The sequence below is a fragment of the Lytechinus variegatus genome, chromosome 4 (genome assembly GCF_018143015.1).
Source record: "Lytechinus variegatus isolate NC3 chromosome 4, Lvar_3.0, whole genome shotgun sequence".
NCBI classification, from domain to species: domain Eukaryota; kingdom Metazoa; phylum Echinodermata; class Echinoidea; order Temnopleuroida; family Toxopneustidae; genus Lytechinus; species Lytechinus variegatus.
Window position 1 is genome coordinate 1,439,570 of NC_054743.1, and position 17,739 is coordinate 1,457,308.

General features: G+C 34.1%; 1 protein-coding gene across 1 annotated transcript; it reads left to right on the forward strand.

Moving 5' to 3' along the window:
• Positions 1-6,475: 6,475 nt before the first annotated feature.
• On the forward strand, positions 6,476-15,327 carry LOC121413188. The gene is made up of 8 exons (XM_041605944.1): positions 6,476-6,979; positions 10,164-10,800; positions 11,443-11,541; positions 12,072-12,150; positions 12,585-12,831; positions 13,579-14,116; positions 14,460-14,646; positions 15,013-15,327. Exons 2-8 carry the CDS (start codon positions 10,177-10,179, stop codon positions 15,264-15,266), a joined length of 2,028 nt encoding a protein of 675 aa, XP_041461878.1. The 5' UTR covers positions 6,476-6,979; positions 10,164-10,176; the 3' UTR covers positions 15,267-15,327.
• The last annotated feature ends 2,412 nt before the right edge of the window (positions 15,328-17,739 follow it).

Sequence of the window (17,739 nt, forward strand, 5' to 3'; positions counted from 1 at the left end):
GGATAAATTTATATCTTGCAGCATACCCATGAGATAAATTTATATCTTGTAGCATACACATGGGATAAATTTTATATATTGTAGCCTACCCGTGAGATAAATTTATATCGTGTAGCATACAATGAGATAAATTTATATCTTGTAGCGTACCCATGAGATAAATTTATATCTTGTAGCATACACGTGGGATAAATTTATATCTTGTAGCATACCCATGAGATAAATTTATATCTTCACCGTACCCATGAGATGAATTTATATGTTGTAGCATACCCATGAGATAAATTTATATCTTGTAGCGTACCCATTAGATAAATTTATATCTTGTAGCATACACGTGGGATAAATTTATATCTTGTAGCATACCCATGAGATAAATTTATATCTTGTAGCATACACATGGGATAAATTTATATCTTGTAGCCTACCCGTGAGATAAATTTATGTCGTGTAGCATACAAGTGAGATAAATTTATATCTTCCAGCGTACCCATGAGATAAATTGATATCTTCCAGCGTACCCATGAGATAAATTTATATCTTGTAGCATACACATGGGATAAATGTATGTCTTGTAGCATACCCATGATATAAATTTATATCTTGTAGTGTACCCATGAGATAAATTTATATCTTGTAGCACACCCATGAGATAAATTTATATTTTGCAGTGTACGCATGAGATAAATTTATATCTTGTAGTTACCCATGAGATAAATTTATAACTTCTAGCGTACCCATGAGATAATTTATATGTTGTAGCATACCCATGAGATAAATTTATATCTTGCAGCGTACCCATGAGATAAATTTATATCTTGCAGCGTACCCATGAGATAAATTGATATCTTCCAGCGTACCCCTGAGATAAATTTATATCTTATAGCATACACATGGGATAAATTTATATCTTGTAGCATATCCATGAGATAAATTTATATCTTGTAGCATACCAATGAGATAAATCTATATCTTGTAGCATACCCATGAGATAAATTTATATCTTGCAGTGTACACATGAGATAAATTTATATCTTGTAGTGTACCCATGAGATAAATTTATATGTTGTAGCATACCCATGAGATAAATTTATATCTTGTAGCGTACCCATTAGATAAATTTATATCTTGCAGCGTTCCCATGAGATAAATTGATATCTTCCAGCGTACCCATGATATAAATTTATATCTTGTAGCGTACCCATGAGATAAATTTATATCTTGTAGCACACCTTGAGATAAATTTATATCTTGTAGCATACCAGTGAGATAAATTTATACCTTGTAGCTTACCAAGGGGATACATTTATATCTTGTAGCATACCCATAGGATAAATTTATATTTTGCAGCGTACCCATGAGATAAATTTATATCTTGTAGCATACACATGGATAAATTTATATCTTGTATAATTCCAATGGGATAAATTAATATCTTGTAGCATACCCATGAGATAATTTTTTATCTTTTATACTTTGTAGCGTACCAACGGGATAAATTTATATCTTGTAGCATACCCATGAGATAAATTTATATCTTGCAGCGTACCCATGAGATAAATTTATATCTTGTAGCATACACATGGGATAAATTTATATCTTGTATAATTCAATGGGATAAATTAATATCTTGTAGCATACCCATGAGATAAATTTATATTTTGCAGCGTACCCATGAGATAAATTTTTATCTTGTAGCATACACATGGGATAAATTTATATGTTGCAGCATATCCATGAGATAAATTCATATCTTGTAGCATACCAATGAGATGAATTTATACTTTGTAGCGTACCGATGGGATAAATTTATATCTTGCAGTGCACCAATGAGATAAATTTATATCTTGTAGTGTACCCATGAGATAAATTTATATCTTGTAGCATTCGAATTTGATAAATTTATATTTTGTAGCATACCAATGAGATAAATTTATATCTTGCAGCGTACCCATGAGATAAATTTATATCTTGTAGGGTACCCATGAGATAAATTTATATCTTGTAGCACACCCATGAGATAAATTTATATCTTGCAGTGTACACATGAGATAAATTTATATCTTGTAGTGTACCCATGAGATAAATTTTTAACTTCTAGCGTACCCATGAGATGAATTTATATGTTGTAGCATACCCATGAGATAAATTTATATCTTGTAGCGTACCCATTAGATAAATTTATATCTTGTAGCATACACGTGGGATAAATTTATATCTTGTAGCATACCCATGAGATAAATTTATATCTTGTAGCATACACATGGGATAAATTTATATATTGTAGCCTACCCGTGAGATAAATTTATGTCGTGTAGCATACAAGTGAGATAAATTTATATCTTGCAGCGTACCCATGATATAAATTTATATCTTGTAGCATACACATGGTATAAATTTATGTCTTGTAGCATACCCATGAGATAAATTTATATCTTGTAGCACACCCATGAGATAAATTTATATCTTGCAGTTTACGCATGAGATAAATTTATATCTTGTAGTGTACCCATGAGATAAATTTATAACTTCTAGCGTACCCATGAGATGAATTTATATGTTGTAGCATACCCATGAGATAAATTTATATCTTGTAGCATACCCATGAGATAAATTTATATCTTGCAGCGTACCCATGAGATAAATTGATATCTTCCAGCGTACCCATGAGATAAATTTATATCTTGTAGCATACACATGGGATAAATTTATATCTTGTAGCATATCCATGAGATAAATTTATATCTTGTAGCATACCAATGAGATAAATCTATATCTTGTAGCATACCCATGAGATAAATTTATATCTTGTAGCATACCCATGGGATAAATTTATATCTTGTAGCATACCAGTGAGATAAATTTATACCTTGTAGCGTACCAATGGGATAAATTTATATCTTGTAGCATACCCATGAGATAAATTTATATCTTGTAGCGTACCCATGGGATAAATTTATATCTTGTAGCATACCCATGAGATAAATTTATATCTTGCAGCGTACCCATGAGATAAATTTATATCTTGTAGCATACACATAGGATAAATTTATATCTTGTAGCATACCCATGAGATAAATTGATATCTTGTAGCGTACACATGGGATAAATTTATATCTTGTAGCATACCCATGGGATAAATTTATACCTTGTAGCGTACCCATGAGATGAATTTATATCTTGTAGCATACACATGGGATAAATTTATATCTTGCAGCGTACCCATGAGATAAATTGATATCTTCCAGCGTACCCATGAGATAAATTTATATCTTGTAGCATACACATGGGATAAATTTATGTCTTGTGGCATACCCATGAGATAAATTCATATCTTGTAGTGTACCCATGAGATAAATTTATATCTTGTAGCACACCCATGAGATAAATTTATATCTTGCAGTGTACGCATGAGATAAATTTATATCTTGTAGTGTACCCATGAGATAAATTTATAACTTCTAGCGTACCCATGAGATGAATTTATATGTTGTAGCATACCCATGAGATAAATTTATATCTTGTAGCGTACCCATGAGATAAATTTATATCTTGCAGCGTACCCATGAGATAAATTGATATCTTCCAGCGTACCCATGAGATAAATTTATATCTTGTAGCATACACATGGGATAAATTATATCTTGTAGCATATCCATTAGAAAAAATTATATCTTGTAGCATACCAATGAGATAAATCTATATCTTGTAGCGTACCCATGAGATAAATTTATACCTTTTAGCGTACCAATGGGATAAATTTATATCTTGTAGCATACCCATGAGATAAATTTATATCTTGTAGCGTACCCATGGGATAAATTTATATCTTGTAGCGTACCCATGAGATTAATTTATATCTTCTAGCATTCCAATTTGATAAATTTATATTTTGTAGCATACCCATGAGATAAATTTATATCTTGCAGCGTACCCATGAGATAAATTTATATCTTGTAGTGTACCCATGAGATAAATTTATATCTTGTAGCACACCCATGAGATAAATTTATATCTTGCAGTGTACACATGAGATAAATTTATATCTTGTAGTGTACCCATGAGATAAATTTTTAACTTGTAGCGTACCCATGAGATGAATTTATATGTTGTAGCATACCCATGAGATAAATTTATATCTTGTAGCGTACCCATTAGATAAATTTATATCTTGTAGCATACAAGTGAGATAAATTTATATCTTGCAGCGTACCCATGAGATAAATTGATATCTTCCAGCGTACCCATGAGATAAATTTATATCTTGTAGCATACACATGGGATAAATTTATGTCTTGTAGCATACCCATGAGATAAATTTATATCTTGTAGTGTACCCATGAGATAAATTTATATCTTGTAGCATACCCATGAGATAAATTTATATCTTGCAGTGTACGCATGAGATAAATTTATATCTTGTAGTGTACCCATGAGATAAATTTATAACTTCTAGCGTACCCATGAGATGAATTTATATGTTGTAGCATACCCATGAGATAAATTTATATCTTGCAGCGTACCCATGAGATAAATTTATATCTTGTAGCATACACATAGGATAAATTTATATCTTGTAGCATACCCATGAGATAAATTGATACCTTGTAGCATACACATGGGATAAATTTATATCTTGTAGCATACCCATGGGATAAATTTATACCTTGTAGCGTACCCATGAGATAAATTTATATCTTGTAGCATACACATGGGATAAATTTATATGTTGCAGCGTACCCATGAGATAAATTGATATCTTCCAGCGTACCCATGAGATAAATTTATATCTTGTAGCATACACATGGGATAAATTTATGTCTTGTGGCATACCCATGAGATAAATTTATATCTTTTAGTGTACCCATGAGATAAATTTATATCTTGTAGCACACCCATGAGATAAATTTATATCTTGCAGTGTACGCATGAGATAAATTTATATCTTGTAGTGTACCCATGAGATAAATGTATAACTTCTAGCGTACCCATGAGATGAATTTATATGTTGTAGCATACCCATGAGATAAATTTATATCTTGTAGTGTACCCATGAGATAAATTTATATCTTGCAGCGTACCCATGAGATAAATTGATATCTTCCAGCGTACCCATGAGATAAATTTATATCTTGTAGCATACACATGGGATAAATTATATCTTGGAGCATATCCATTAGATAAATTTATATCTTGTAGCATACCAATGAGATAAATCTATATCTTGTAGCATACCTTTGAGATAAATTTATATCTTGTAGCATACCCATGGGTAAATTTATATCTTATAGCATACCAGTGAGATAAAGTTATACCTTTTAGCGTACCAATGGGATAAATTTATATCTTGTAGCATACCCATGAGATAAATTTATATCTTGTAGCGTACCCATGGGATAAATTTATATCTTGTAGCGTACCCATGAGATAAATTTATATCTTCTAGCATTCCAATTTGATAAATTTATATCTTGTAGCATACCCATGAGATAAATTTATATCTTGTAGCGTACCCATGGGATAAATTTATATCTTGTAGCATACCCATGAGATAAATTCATATCTTGCAGCGTACCCATGAGATAAATTTATATCTTGTAGCATACACATAGGATAAATTTATATCTTGTAGCATACCCATGAGATAAATTGATATCTTGTAGCATACACATGGGATAAATTTATATCTTGTAGCATACCCATGGGATAAATTTATACCTTGTAGCGTACCCATGAGATAAATTTACATTTTGTGACTTTCAATAAATTGTATATCACATTAGGAGGAAATACCCCCTCGATAGGGTATTATGTATGTTTAAGAAGAATTGCCATTGGATCATGATTTATTTATTATGTTGTGAATAAATATATTCTATTCTGATCTACTACAGCTGAAGTTTATTGTTTCTCTATTCCCCATTGTGTCGTATGGAGATTGAAGTGAATGTTGAGAGGTGTATGTAGTCTAATGTGAAACATAAGGTTTTGACGTGTGATATTCAGTCGGTGCAGTCGGTGTTTAGAGAATGAAAGGTGCTTGTGAAGACAAAGTTATGAAAGAAAAGTTTCTTGGGATCAAAGATCAGGTTTTTAAAGCATGTTAAAGTTAGCAATGAAAATACATTGATGGTTGATTTAACATAAAAATCAAAGGGAATTGAAGTGGCGCATATCTATTTGTGGTAATTAGGTACAAAAATGCCAAGAAATTGATTTCTTTGTTTTGAATCGAAAATGAACAAAAAATCGTTCATTTTGAAAAGATTTACTGTTAGTAATAGAAAGTATTTTTCTTGAATAAATTATATCATCGGCAATCAAAAGTGTTTTCTATTTTTTTTTTTGTTCTATTTTTTATTTGTCTCCTTGATTTCACAACCGAAAACAAAGTAATAAATAAATCATTAAAGGAGACATACGAAGAAAAATCACGAAAGTGATAATTATGGGCGAATTATATATGGATGGAAAGATCTTGTCTTCTTTAACACAAATACGTCACTAAAAAGTTTTATAGATATCGGGGAAATGCAAGAAATGTAATTATAAAAGGCCCTTCTCAGCCCCCCAGACGAACGATATTTCGCAGTCGAAAACGGTCGACAATAATGACGTCACACAATCAACCGCTCTTCATCTCTCTCTCCATACTGCATTGATTCCCCTAGTTTGCTGCCTTTTGCTGGATCTGTATTTATTGTCCAAATTTACCATTTTTCGTGTAATGTGACGTCGGATTCCTGTTTTTGAACACTAATTGTGTTACTGCACACTTTTTAATTGAATTGTCAACTTGTAAAGTGTGATTTTGACCTCTGGATTTGGAAGTCTTCGTTGTGTTGCTTCACAAGTTCACTACAGTACAGATTCCAGTGGTGTATGTTGAAAAAACCCAAGCTGTAGCGGGCTATGCGCTGCTGGCTGCCGGGGTACTGCGGGGGAGCCGATGCTGCACGCTACGCTGTTTGATTACAAGGTAAGCATGTTTGGAATTTGTACTTGTTCTGACGATGCATTCAGGTCAGGTGACTGATACAGATCTAGTTTGTAAGATTTTATTGACTCTAGATCTAAAATAATTTTTGAATCATGCATTGATTATTTTTTATTAGCAAGCAGGCATTGAAATTAAGTTTTAAACACTGTCAGACTGTCTACAACTAGTTCTGCAGAGTTCTGCATGTTCGTTGGGGTCTGACCCCAACGAACATACCTGTAGGTGGAAGGTCTATCGTGAGTCGTGACACAAAATCCTGTCATCGAGGCACGAACATGACAAACTGGACCCTCAAAAATAGAAAAAGTTAGACCTCCAAATCCAATGAGTCCATGTCGCAGTCCATTTTGTTTTCAATTTTGAATTAAGAAGGAGAACAAGTGATACAGAACTTTTTTTGATGGTCCAGTTTGTACCTTGATGTCAGGATTGATTCTGTGTCGCAATAGACCTTCATCCATGTAATTTATATTTTCCCCTTTCATTTGGGATGCTATTGCTATTGCGACCCCATTTTTCCATTTTAGGAGTATCCTCGCGAAACGGGCCGGAGCTCCATGGGGTCCATGTTGTCGAATGAACTAAGAATTAACTTTATTAGACACGCTTTGCTAGATTTAGACTCTATTTTTAATCAGCAGATTTCTAGATTTCTAACGTAATTTAAACCGACTAGCATGTCCATGGGTCATGGCTTGGTTAGAGTGAAAAATCTGCCGTTCCAGAGGAATTTTTAAATTACAGTTTCTGATTTAGCATTCTTGTGAAGAGAATGCCACGCATCCACGAAGCTTGACAAAATTTCGGGGGATGTATCCTGATTTCTGACCGAAATAAGAGTGGTTTTTATTCTTCCAGAGACTGAGTGCTGAAGATAAATGCACTCATTGTAGTAACCAGGGGCCCGTTTCTCAACACCGTCATAAGTCTAAATCCTTGACTAAATCGGAGATAGTGAGCTACTTGTCCGCTAACCATTTCATGAAGCCCTCTTTGCCAAGTTCGGGTACAACAACCTCACTAAATATTTATGACAACTCCGAACCTGTCACAAGTTCTTTCTTAGTGACATAGTGGCATCGCGTGGGTAGACAATGACGTGCAAAGTTGCCTAGAAATTTGAAAATTATAATCTTACGTAATCAATAATAGCGGTTGAAATTACATCACAAAACAAGTGGGATAATACATTCAATGATAATTGTAATGCAAAGAAATTATTAAAACTGTTGGTAAAACACCACAAAATCATTCATTTTGAGAGAGTAAAATAATTTATTCAATAAAAAATTGTACCACGTCAGGCCATCCTTAATTGAACTCATATTCGTCGTTTTTAGACCCCTCTAATTTATGCATGGAATTCGTCAAATCATATATTTTGGCATCAAATGTTTAAAAAGTTTATGTTAAACTATATTTTGATGATGTTTGAAATCATAAAATACCTTATAATTATAATCATTTTACAAAGAAAACCATTATGGTTTACTTTCGTAAATTATTAAAATTGAACAACAACGTCCATAAGTGATTTTTTAGTCATGAAATTAATTATTCATGATTTAATTTTCTCAGCAATTGTTTGCTCCAGTCTTGATGGCCTGATGTGTACGATGCATAATTTACCTGTGCTATTATTTTGAAAAGATGTATTTCTCAATTCATCACAATATTTGCAATTTTGTTATAATTTTTCTTTTTGATGAAAATTATGCTATTTTGTGATGAAGGCTACGTCTCAGCTGCGCTTTTTACCGATAGTATCAATATCAAGGTATTCTAGTTAGGAAGCCTTTGAGAAACAGGTTTAGTAAGCTTGGAACCATTTCTGTGGTTGGTGGATAAAGATATTAACTTGTCCACGTGTTGAGAATTGGGCCCCTGGGTCCTGTTTCATGAAATGGTCTTTGGTTGAACCACTCTACGTAAGAACGAGATATCGCTTAACTGTTTCACAAAGCTGATTTGGGCGATACAAAGAATTAGTCCTTGGAAAGACACCTTCAGACATACATGATCTTCTTTGTGCCAAGTTATTTTTTATATGGGGGCTGTCATCAATTTCAGGTCATCTAGCACAGCGAGACAACCCCAAAATGGATGTCAGTCTAACTTCTTGGTAATCTAGCTAGGCCCAATATTTTTTATATATATATAGCCTACAGTTAGTATGCTTTCTTTTATTTTCTCACATTTTCTCCCTCTTCCTTCAACCCCCCCCCTTCCAGTTTTATTTCATCCAAACTTGAAATATCGAAATGTGCGGCAATCTCTGTGACCCCTCATGATTTCACATTACATGACAATTTTTTAAAAATTATGTATGGTAAGGAAAACGTGTATGAATTTCTGCAAAAAAAAATGTGGTGCAAAACTAAGATGGTACTAAACGTGCAAATTCATTTATTTATTTGTATTTCATTTTCATTTTGCTGAGATTATTTTTAATCAATGAAAATAATTGGTTTTGTGCTAACTTGAGATGATGAATAAAACCCAAAAATCTGCGGTAACAAAATAGCTAATTGAATTTGAAATATAGATTAGGCCTATAGTTTACAAATCCAACACAAGCATTACAAATAGATGAGTTAATTGTAACTATAAAAGTAATAGTTTTGGAAAGTATGAAAAGGCGCATTCTAAATCTTAGGGTACATGTATTTCCACTTGAACCAAAAACAGAGTAATGCCTTTAATACAGTCAGCCTATATACATGTAACTTAAACTTCATTAACTTGGTCATAAAAAGTGTCCTACATGTATGTGCATGTATATGTAAACTGGTTTTAAAAGCTTGGTGCAGTAGAAAATTGTGCTGCTATAATTTATACAGGAGTTGCAAGATGCTAAAAAAGAAGGGGGTTTGGGATGGTTTCCCAGTACTTCTCTTTACTATTCCATTTACATTTCTACATTTTTTGTACAATGTATGTACACAGTACATACACTCTGTAGTGTACCCTCAGCTTAAACTAAACTTCTTTGTTCTCTTACATTTTTGTGAGTTAAACAGGACTGTGATGGTTAAATTTTAATTGACAATGTTTTTGGCTTTTCAGGGTTTGTTTTTCTTCATGGAATACATCCCCCGCATCTTGAGAATTATGTGTAGCCCTGTAGACTTTTACCCCCCCTTTATTTTTGTCATTCATGTAGGTGTGCTTTGGAGATGGAATCATCAGAAAATGGCAACCACGGCAAACCTAAAGAAGGCAAAAAGAAGAGGAAAACTGGTAGCCGGTGCATCGTATATGGATGCGGGAATACCATATATCAGGGTTTCGCTATGCACCAAATGCCAGGAAAGATGCCACTAGGGCAAGAACGATTTGATAGCATTCAGAAACAGTGGATTGCTTTCATTGGGAGAAAAAGAAAATTTGACTATAAAGATGCAAAACAATATGCAAAAATATTTGTATGTAGTGGCCACTTCCTGCTTGAAGACTACGAGCCAACACAAGTAGAAATGTATAGGAGAAGACTAAGGACACGACCACCATCGTTAAAGGCTGGTTCTTCTCCTTCTTTGGATATTGCTGTACAGCCATTCCCATCCGACTGGTTCTTGCCTTCACCATCTTCACTTCTGTCTTTGGGATCAATACCACCTTCAGGCACATCAACAGCGGATAGTCCATGCTCTGAGGTCGCCAGTGCCAGCTGTTCAGTACCACCTACACCTGCCATTAATGCACCACCTTCAAGTGATTTCCAAAGTGCGTCTCTCTTGGCCCTTGGTCCTGATAAGCCAAAGCGAAGCCGCAAGGAATCCATATACATCAGAAAAAGAGTAAGACTGATTTTTAAGACTTTTGATTTACAGAACAACACGTATGTAGATGCCATCTTGAAACTAAAAAAAAATTACATATATTCATTTACAATTGTGCTTACTTGGACATGCTCATGTGGTCAGCAAGTACATGCGAATTCATCTATTTTTTACTTGTCTGACAGACCTGTAAATAACATCTTTTTCCCCTTACTCTGATACAATAATCCAAAATATGAAGGAAATATGTGTATGTAAACATGTACATGTATCTTCCTGAAAATGGCTATGACAAAATTATTTTTACAGGAATTCAGACCAAATTCAACGGTGTGGCAGATTTTTACTGCTCTTTGGCCATTTGAATGGTGTCATTATTGATCCATGATGTACCGGTACCTGCATGTATGTACAAATGTTTAATAAGGAAGATTGACGGGATCAGACAATTGAGATCGTATGTCTGGATGTTTAGAGTTTTCTCCTGTTCATTTAGTTTTCACCACTCTTAATTAGATCAGCCACAATAAACTTCATGAATTGTATAGAATAAATATAAACTACATGTACATTTTTTAAATTATTTTTTTGGCACCTCCGTTTTTTCATTATGGAAATGAAAATTTAAAAATTAACATTTTTTTCTTGTGTCTGCTTCAGGAAGCTGATGCACTGTTCATTGAATATGCCAGACAAGCAGAGGAAGAACAAGCCCAAGACATTCTTGATCGCTCAAAAGGAGAACAGTGTGGCGTCAGAGTAAGTATTGTACAGGTTATCATTGCATATCATATGAAGGTCAAGTTCAGATTTGTAAAGATTGCCCACTTTACAAGAACCGAGGTATTCACATGTACATATATGTACAGCATACAATTCCTTTGATTACAGTTTTATCTTAATACTGTTATATGAGAAATTGGTACTCAGTGATAGAACACCTGCCTCATGAAGAGGATACTGTGGGTTTTGTCATAGCTGATTGACTATACCAATGACTTGAAAAATACTGGATACTTGCTTCATTCTTGTCAAGTGCTTAGCATACATGTATTAGGAGAGTACTTATTCAGGGCTCGCTGGGAGAACAGCTCTTCAGAGCTGAAAATGGCTACCCTAGCTGAATCAAATGATTTATTTTTATATTACAAGAAATACAGACACAAATGTTTTAAAACCAAGCTTATGTAATAACTTTTGATTACCAGTACTAGCATTGGTGAAATCAAGCAGAACAATTTTTTTGCAACTCATGATTAATTTCCATGAAATTTTTTTCATTTCAATAGACTGCTGATCGCAAAGTTGGAATTCGTGTACAGAAACGTTCCTGCAAAGTTCATGTAAAGCCGAAGACCATGTCAAAAGGTAATAATATTAACTTACCCGTATCGGTATCATATTCAAAAGAACAATAAATTACAGCATTTTTTTATTCTGTCTTTATTATAGTTTAGGTATAACATGAATGTATCGTTTTATTTGTAATATGTAGGTTCTTTCAATGTCCAGAAAGAGTGGTAATAATAGATATAAGGCGATTGTGCCTCTGAGTTTGTTAGATATTCAGATTAATGAATATAATTTTTTGTGATCCGTTGAGTTTGAACTACCAATAAATGTAATATAAATAACCACTGGAATAATAATAGTAGTACTACTTTTGACAAAAAACCTGAATCGTAATAATGTCCTTATTCATATACCATGAGGCCAGCATATTCCTATACATGGATCTCCATAGATGTTTCTTTTTAGCTTGTAATATTTGATAATAATTTGATGGTTTATGTCTTCTTCAGGAACTCAAGTAAACATGACACAGAAGACACATAGTCAGCATCCAGTAGGCCTTCAGATTTCAGATGCTGGTACTCAAACTGAGACAACTAATACACAGGACAAGGATGAGGATATGCTGGATGAAGAACCTGATGAGGATCCAGACTTTGAGATAGGTTCAGATTCGGATGAGATGAAAGATCCAACCTACAAGCCAGGCACATCCAAAAGAAATAGAAGCTCATCAGATGAGGAAACATACAAAGTGTAAGCAGCTTTATAACTGGAATTCTAAATTATGTTAAATTGAAGAAAGATGTCCCTTCCATTAGCAGTTATTGTAACTGTCTACTCTGTTTAATACTAGAAATACCTAGTGTAATTATAATTTTGAAAGTGAATTCTTGACACCTGAAAAAAGTTTAATGTCAATGCAATTGAGTTGGCATGTACATCCATTTCTTCCATCCAACACTGTTGGTTGCAGCCCATTTTTGGCTTGTTTGACTGTCTTTCAGTTTTTCTGTCTGTAAATAGAAAAATGTCAGACATAAAAGTTTCAATTGTGTTTATGTATGCATAAAGGTGTGCGATAAGTGTATGACAAGATTTGGAGTTCACCAGTTTAAATGTTGTGGGTCATAGATTCTTTTGTTTTCTCAGTATCACTTCATGCATGTAGATAGGACCTGTTAGCCAAAAGTTACTATTATAGTAACACTGCCATCCAATATTTTATATTTATAATGCTAAAAAGCCAATCAGAATCAATAATTTCAAAGAATTTCCTGTAATAGTGACTTTCCTGCAATGGACCCCTATACAAATCAATTTTGGACTTTGTTCGTGTGGGAGTGACATGCTCAGATTTTGTGAGAATTCAGTATTTCACATTATATATAATTTATAACATATTTTTTTATCATGACAAGATAAAACCTATGTACAGTCAAGTTCCATCTACATGATGTAGGCACTAGTACAGTATCTTCACTTTTTTTCTTTTCTTTGCAGGACCAAATCAGATGATGTACTGAAAGAAGAAAAGTACATAGTATTTGAATCCAACCTGTTTGCCTTGTTCAACAGTTGCTTCAGTTGTCTTTCTAGTGATGTGCAGGTTGAGAAGATATGCCCTAGATCTTTTGGCTCACAGATTAAGATCAGGCAAACATGTCTGAAGTGCTGTAGGATTAAGGAGTGGCACAGTCAACCAAGAGTTGGGAATGTTTCTGCTGGAAATTTGCTGTTGTCTGTAGCCATTTTGTACGGTGGAGCCAGTCCAACCAAAGTATTGCGAGTATTCCAGCATATGAATTTGAAGGCAGTCACAAACAACACCTTCCTGGAATATCAATCTACGTACTTACAGCCAGCCATCATTAGGGTGTATGAACGAGAGCAAAGGTCTCTCCTCAGAGAGTCAAGAGGGGAAAAACTGATCTTGGGAGGAGACGGCCGTGCTGACTCACCAGGCCATTCTGCCAAATATGGCAGCTATGCCCTTATGGACATGAAAACAAAGAAGATCGTTGATGTGGAGCTTGTGCAGGTAATATGCCAATAACAAGAAGTTTATATATGTATTAGTGTTACAATACCGGTACTCATGTATTAAAGCTTACCCAGGGATAATCTCTAATTCACGCAGAGAGGGCAAATGAGCATATTCAATGTATTGTATATGGGGTTATTTTGCTAGAAATTGGATGCTTAAATGTAATCTATATTCAGTGATGCCTCTTAATGTCAAGAAAACATTTGTTGTAATTGTAATTACTTCATGTCAAAATAAACTATATATTTTTTTGTTCAATCAAATGAAATATTCATCAGCCAGTAAAAGAAAAACTTGAAATTGAATTGACCAAAGTTTGTTTTTCCAATATTTTTAGAGCAATGAGGTGACAAGTTCAAACGCCATGGAGAAAGAAGGTTTGGCAAGGGGATTGGCGAAGCTTTATGGAATGGGAGTGGAGGTAGGAACCCTCATCACAGATCGACATGCCTCGGTGGCTAAGTGGTTACGGGAGACATACCCAGAGATTGATCACCGTTATGATGTTTGGCATATCGCAAAAGGTAAGTTGTTGACATCCATGCCAATTATTGATAAAAAAGTTTTTCACAAGGATTATATGTGTATATGATAATAATGACAGTGGTAATGATAACAGTATGCAACATTTATACAGTGCTGATATGTCTAAGCTGTAACTGTAACTATTATCCCAGCTTTATCACAGCATTGCTGGATCTACTAAAGAAATAGGATTATAATGCATGAGTTTGAAATTGAAGCATTTCTCTGATTGGACCATTATATGATGCATATAAGAAAGCACATGTTTAAATCAGAAAATGTTGTGTTTACTCAATAGTGAAAATTTTTGAAGTTACAGATTGATATTTTAGAATAATGACCACTATAAATGCATTAATTTACAGGAGTGAGGAAGAAAATCACAGCTGTATCAAAGCTGAAGAATTGCGAGGTAGCTCACATGTGGAAGCAGTCGATGATCACCCACATATACTGGTCTGCTGCATCTACTCCGGATGGGGATGGGAATATGATGGTATCGAAATACAAGTCTGTCTTCAACCACATGAGAGATGTGCATGTTCATGAAGGCGTGTATCCTAAGTGCGGCCATGATGATGAATACCCTCCACGTGAATGGATGAGAGAAGGTAAGTGAAGCTTCAGTATGGGGTGGGAGAAGGGGTTGAAACTTATACATCTCACAAAGTTACCAGTATTAAATTTGGAGCAAATCATTGAAATTTGGAAGTGAGATATAATTTTGTTACAGTGATGTCAACATCGTATCCAAGGTTATTTTTTCAGTGTTCTAAGTCTAACAGATTTTTGTGGATCAAGGTCATTAAATTAGGGAGATTCACTTGTACCTAATAATTTAGAGTATTTATGTTATGAATGGGTCTGATGGGTCACCAATCTACCGTGTCACCTATCAGAAAGCCAAAGAAGGTCGTCAAACTGTCAGCAAGGTGCTAACTGCATGTACTTTTGGTATGTTTATTTATTAATGACTAATGAATCAAAGTAGTTATGTCTCATGTAGGAAATACTGTTCAAAAGATTTTATGGAAGTATTTAATTGTATCAATCTGTGTAATTTTTTTTCTGTGAATTACTACACATCTTTTGTTTTGTCTAACACTGCATTTCATATGCACATCCCACAGTGTTTCAAAGTCTGAAGGAAGGTAATTAAACATGGCACTATGCATAGTCTAGTATCACAGAAGGAATATCTTTACCTAGAGCCATATAAATAAATGCAAAGAAGACATTGTCACCACGTTATCAGTATTGTCATCTAACCAGAAAACTGTTCTACAATTTTCATTCCCAATATAGAGTATGTGAATGCTTTGATGGTGGAGACAGTACGACTCGTTTCTGGAAAGCAGAAACTCCGCTCTGAAATGGAAGAGCTGCAAAACAAACCGCCACTGTCATCGAAATATGAGAGGCCAGACAGGGAGGAGGCTATTCAGAAGGCACTAGCACATCATCGATTTGCCATGGAATAGAAGGAATAGAATCGACTGTGTTTAGAATACTATTTCCTTTATTACTGAAAGTTTCACTTGTCTTTTATCACTGCTGGAACCATTAGTTTGTTTGAAGCATCAGTTAGTGTTGTATGAAATGTTGAAAAGAAAAATCCCTGATCAAGCTAATTAGATTGACTAGCTCTGTTTATATTTTTCTCGACAGTTATTTTGCTTTTCCCAAGTCCAACTATGTCATTCATCCTCAGTTGTAGTCTTGATTTGTATGCATTTGTAAATATTAATAAGTGTGGCAATGTCATGATAATGTGATAGGCAGGACAAGACAACTGAAAGATATATTCTAAATTCTATTTCAGGGGTATTACAGAGATATCCGTTGATTCTATTTCTTTCCGATAGTAATTTGAAGCATCAGTTAGTGTTGTATGAAATGTTGAAAAGAAAAATCCCTGATCAAGCTAATTAGATTGACTAGCTCTGTTTATATTTTTCTCGACAGTTATTTTGCTTTTCCCAAGTCCAACTATGTCATTCATCCTCAGTTGTAGTCTTGATTTGTATGCATTTGTAAATATTAATAAGTGTGGCAATGTCATGATAATGTGATAGGCAGGACAAGACAACTGAAAGATATATTCTAAATTCTATTTCAGGGGTATTACAGAGATATCCGTTGATTCTATTTCTTTTCGATAGTAATTTGACTTGGGGTGTCATCTTGTTACTGTGAGCAAAGGTTAAAAAAAAATTCACCAATCTACATTGTACTTGCACAATAGTACATTGTATTTTCTCTCTACCATCAAAGATCAAACTGTGACCCATAATGGTCAGTAAAAGTAACTTTAGAACCATGGTTTATGCTGATTCTATGCACTGAATTACCGGAGCTTATTAGCTATACAAACAGGTATTTCTCATGCAGATGTTTTTCATATTACACATCAGTCTAAGCACATTCATATGCATGAAATATTCATAAATCATTCAAATTCAGTAGGGAAATCACATTTGTTGAGCAATGCCCGTGTTAGCTGGAAAAGTCTGCTGAGAATAATAGGTATACTTTTTCCTGTGGTGTCTTTGTTAGCTGTATAATGTATATACATGATTTTTTTTTTAATTTAAATGCCAGCACAGGTCAATTAGTTTGTGTGGGCTAGACTAGCCCATACCAGCTTCTATTGTTGTGAACCTACATACTTTTCAGCATATGAACAAATCTTTTGGCACTGAAAAAAATTCCTGTCTCCTTACATCTAACTTAGTGTAACAGCATAGATATGGCAGCCTCTGCCTGTACTATTATGATAAAGCTTGACCAAACTGTATGATTTGTTGATAAAAAATGTGTTTTCAATTTTTTGTTATTTTGATGATGTGAATATCCGTGGGAGTACTTCTGCCAAAGTAATAGAATATACAAGTAGCTGTATGTAAGAAAAGTGTAGGCAGTCTGTTGTGAATAATACAACATTGCTTGATAATATCAGGAGGAAGTACTGGCTAGAAGCAAGGTGTTACATTGCATTAAAAACCAGTTTGTGTTGTCAAACAAATGGAATGGTCCTTGTTTTGATAAAATTTGTAACCACATCTACACTTTGTTGAATTGGCAAGACTGCT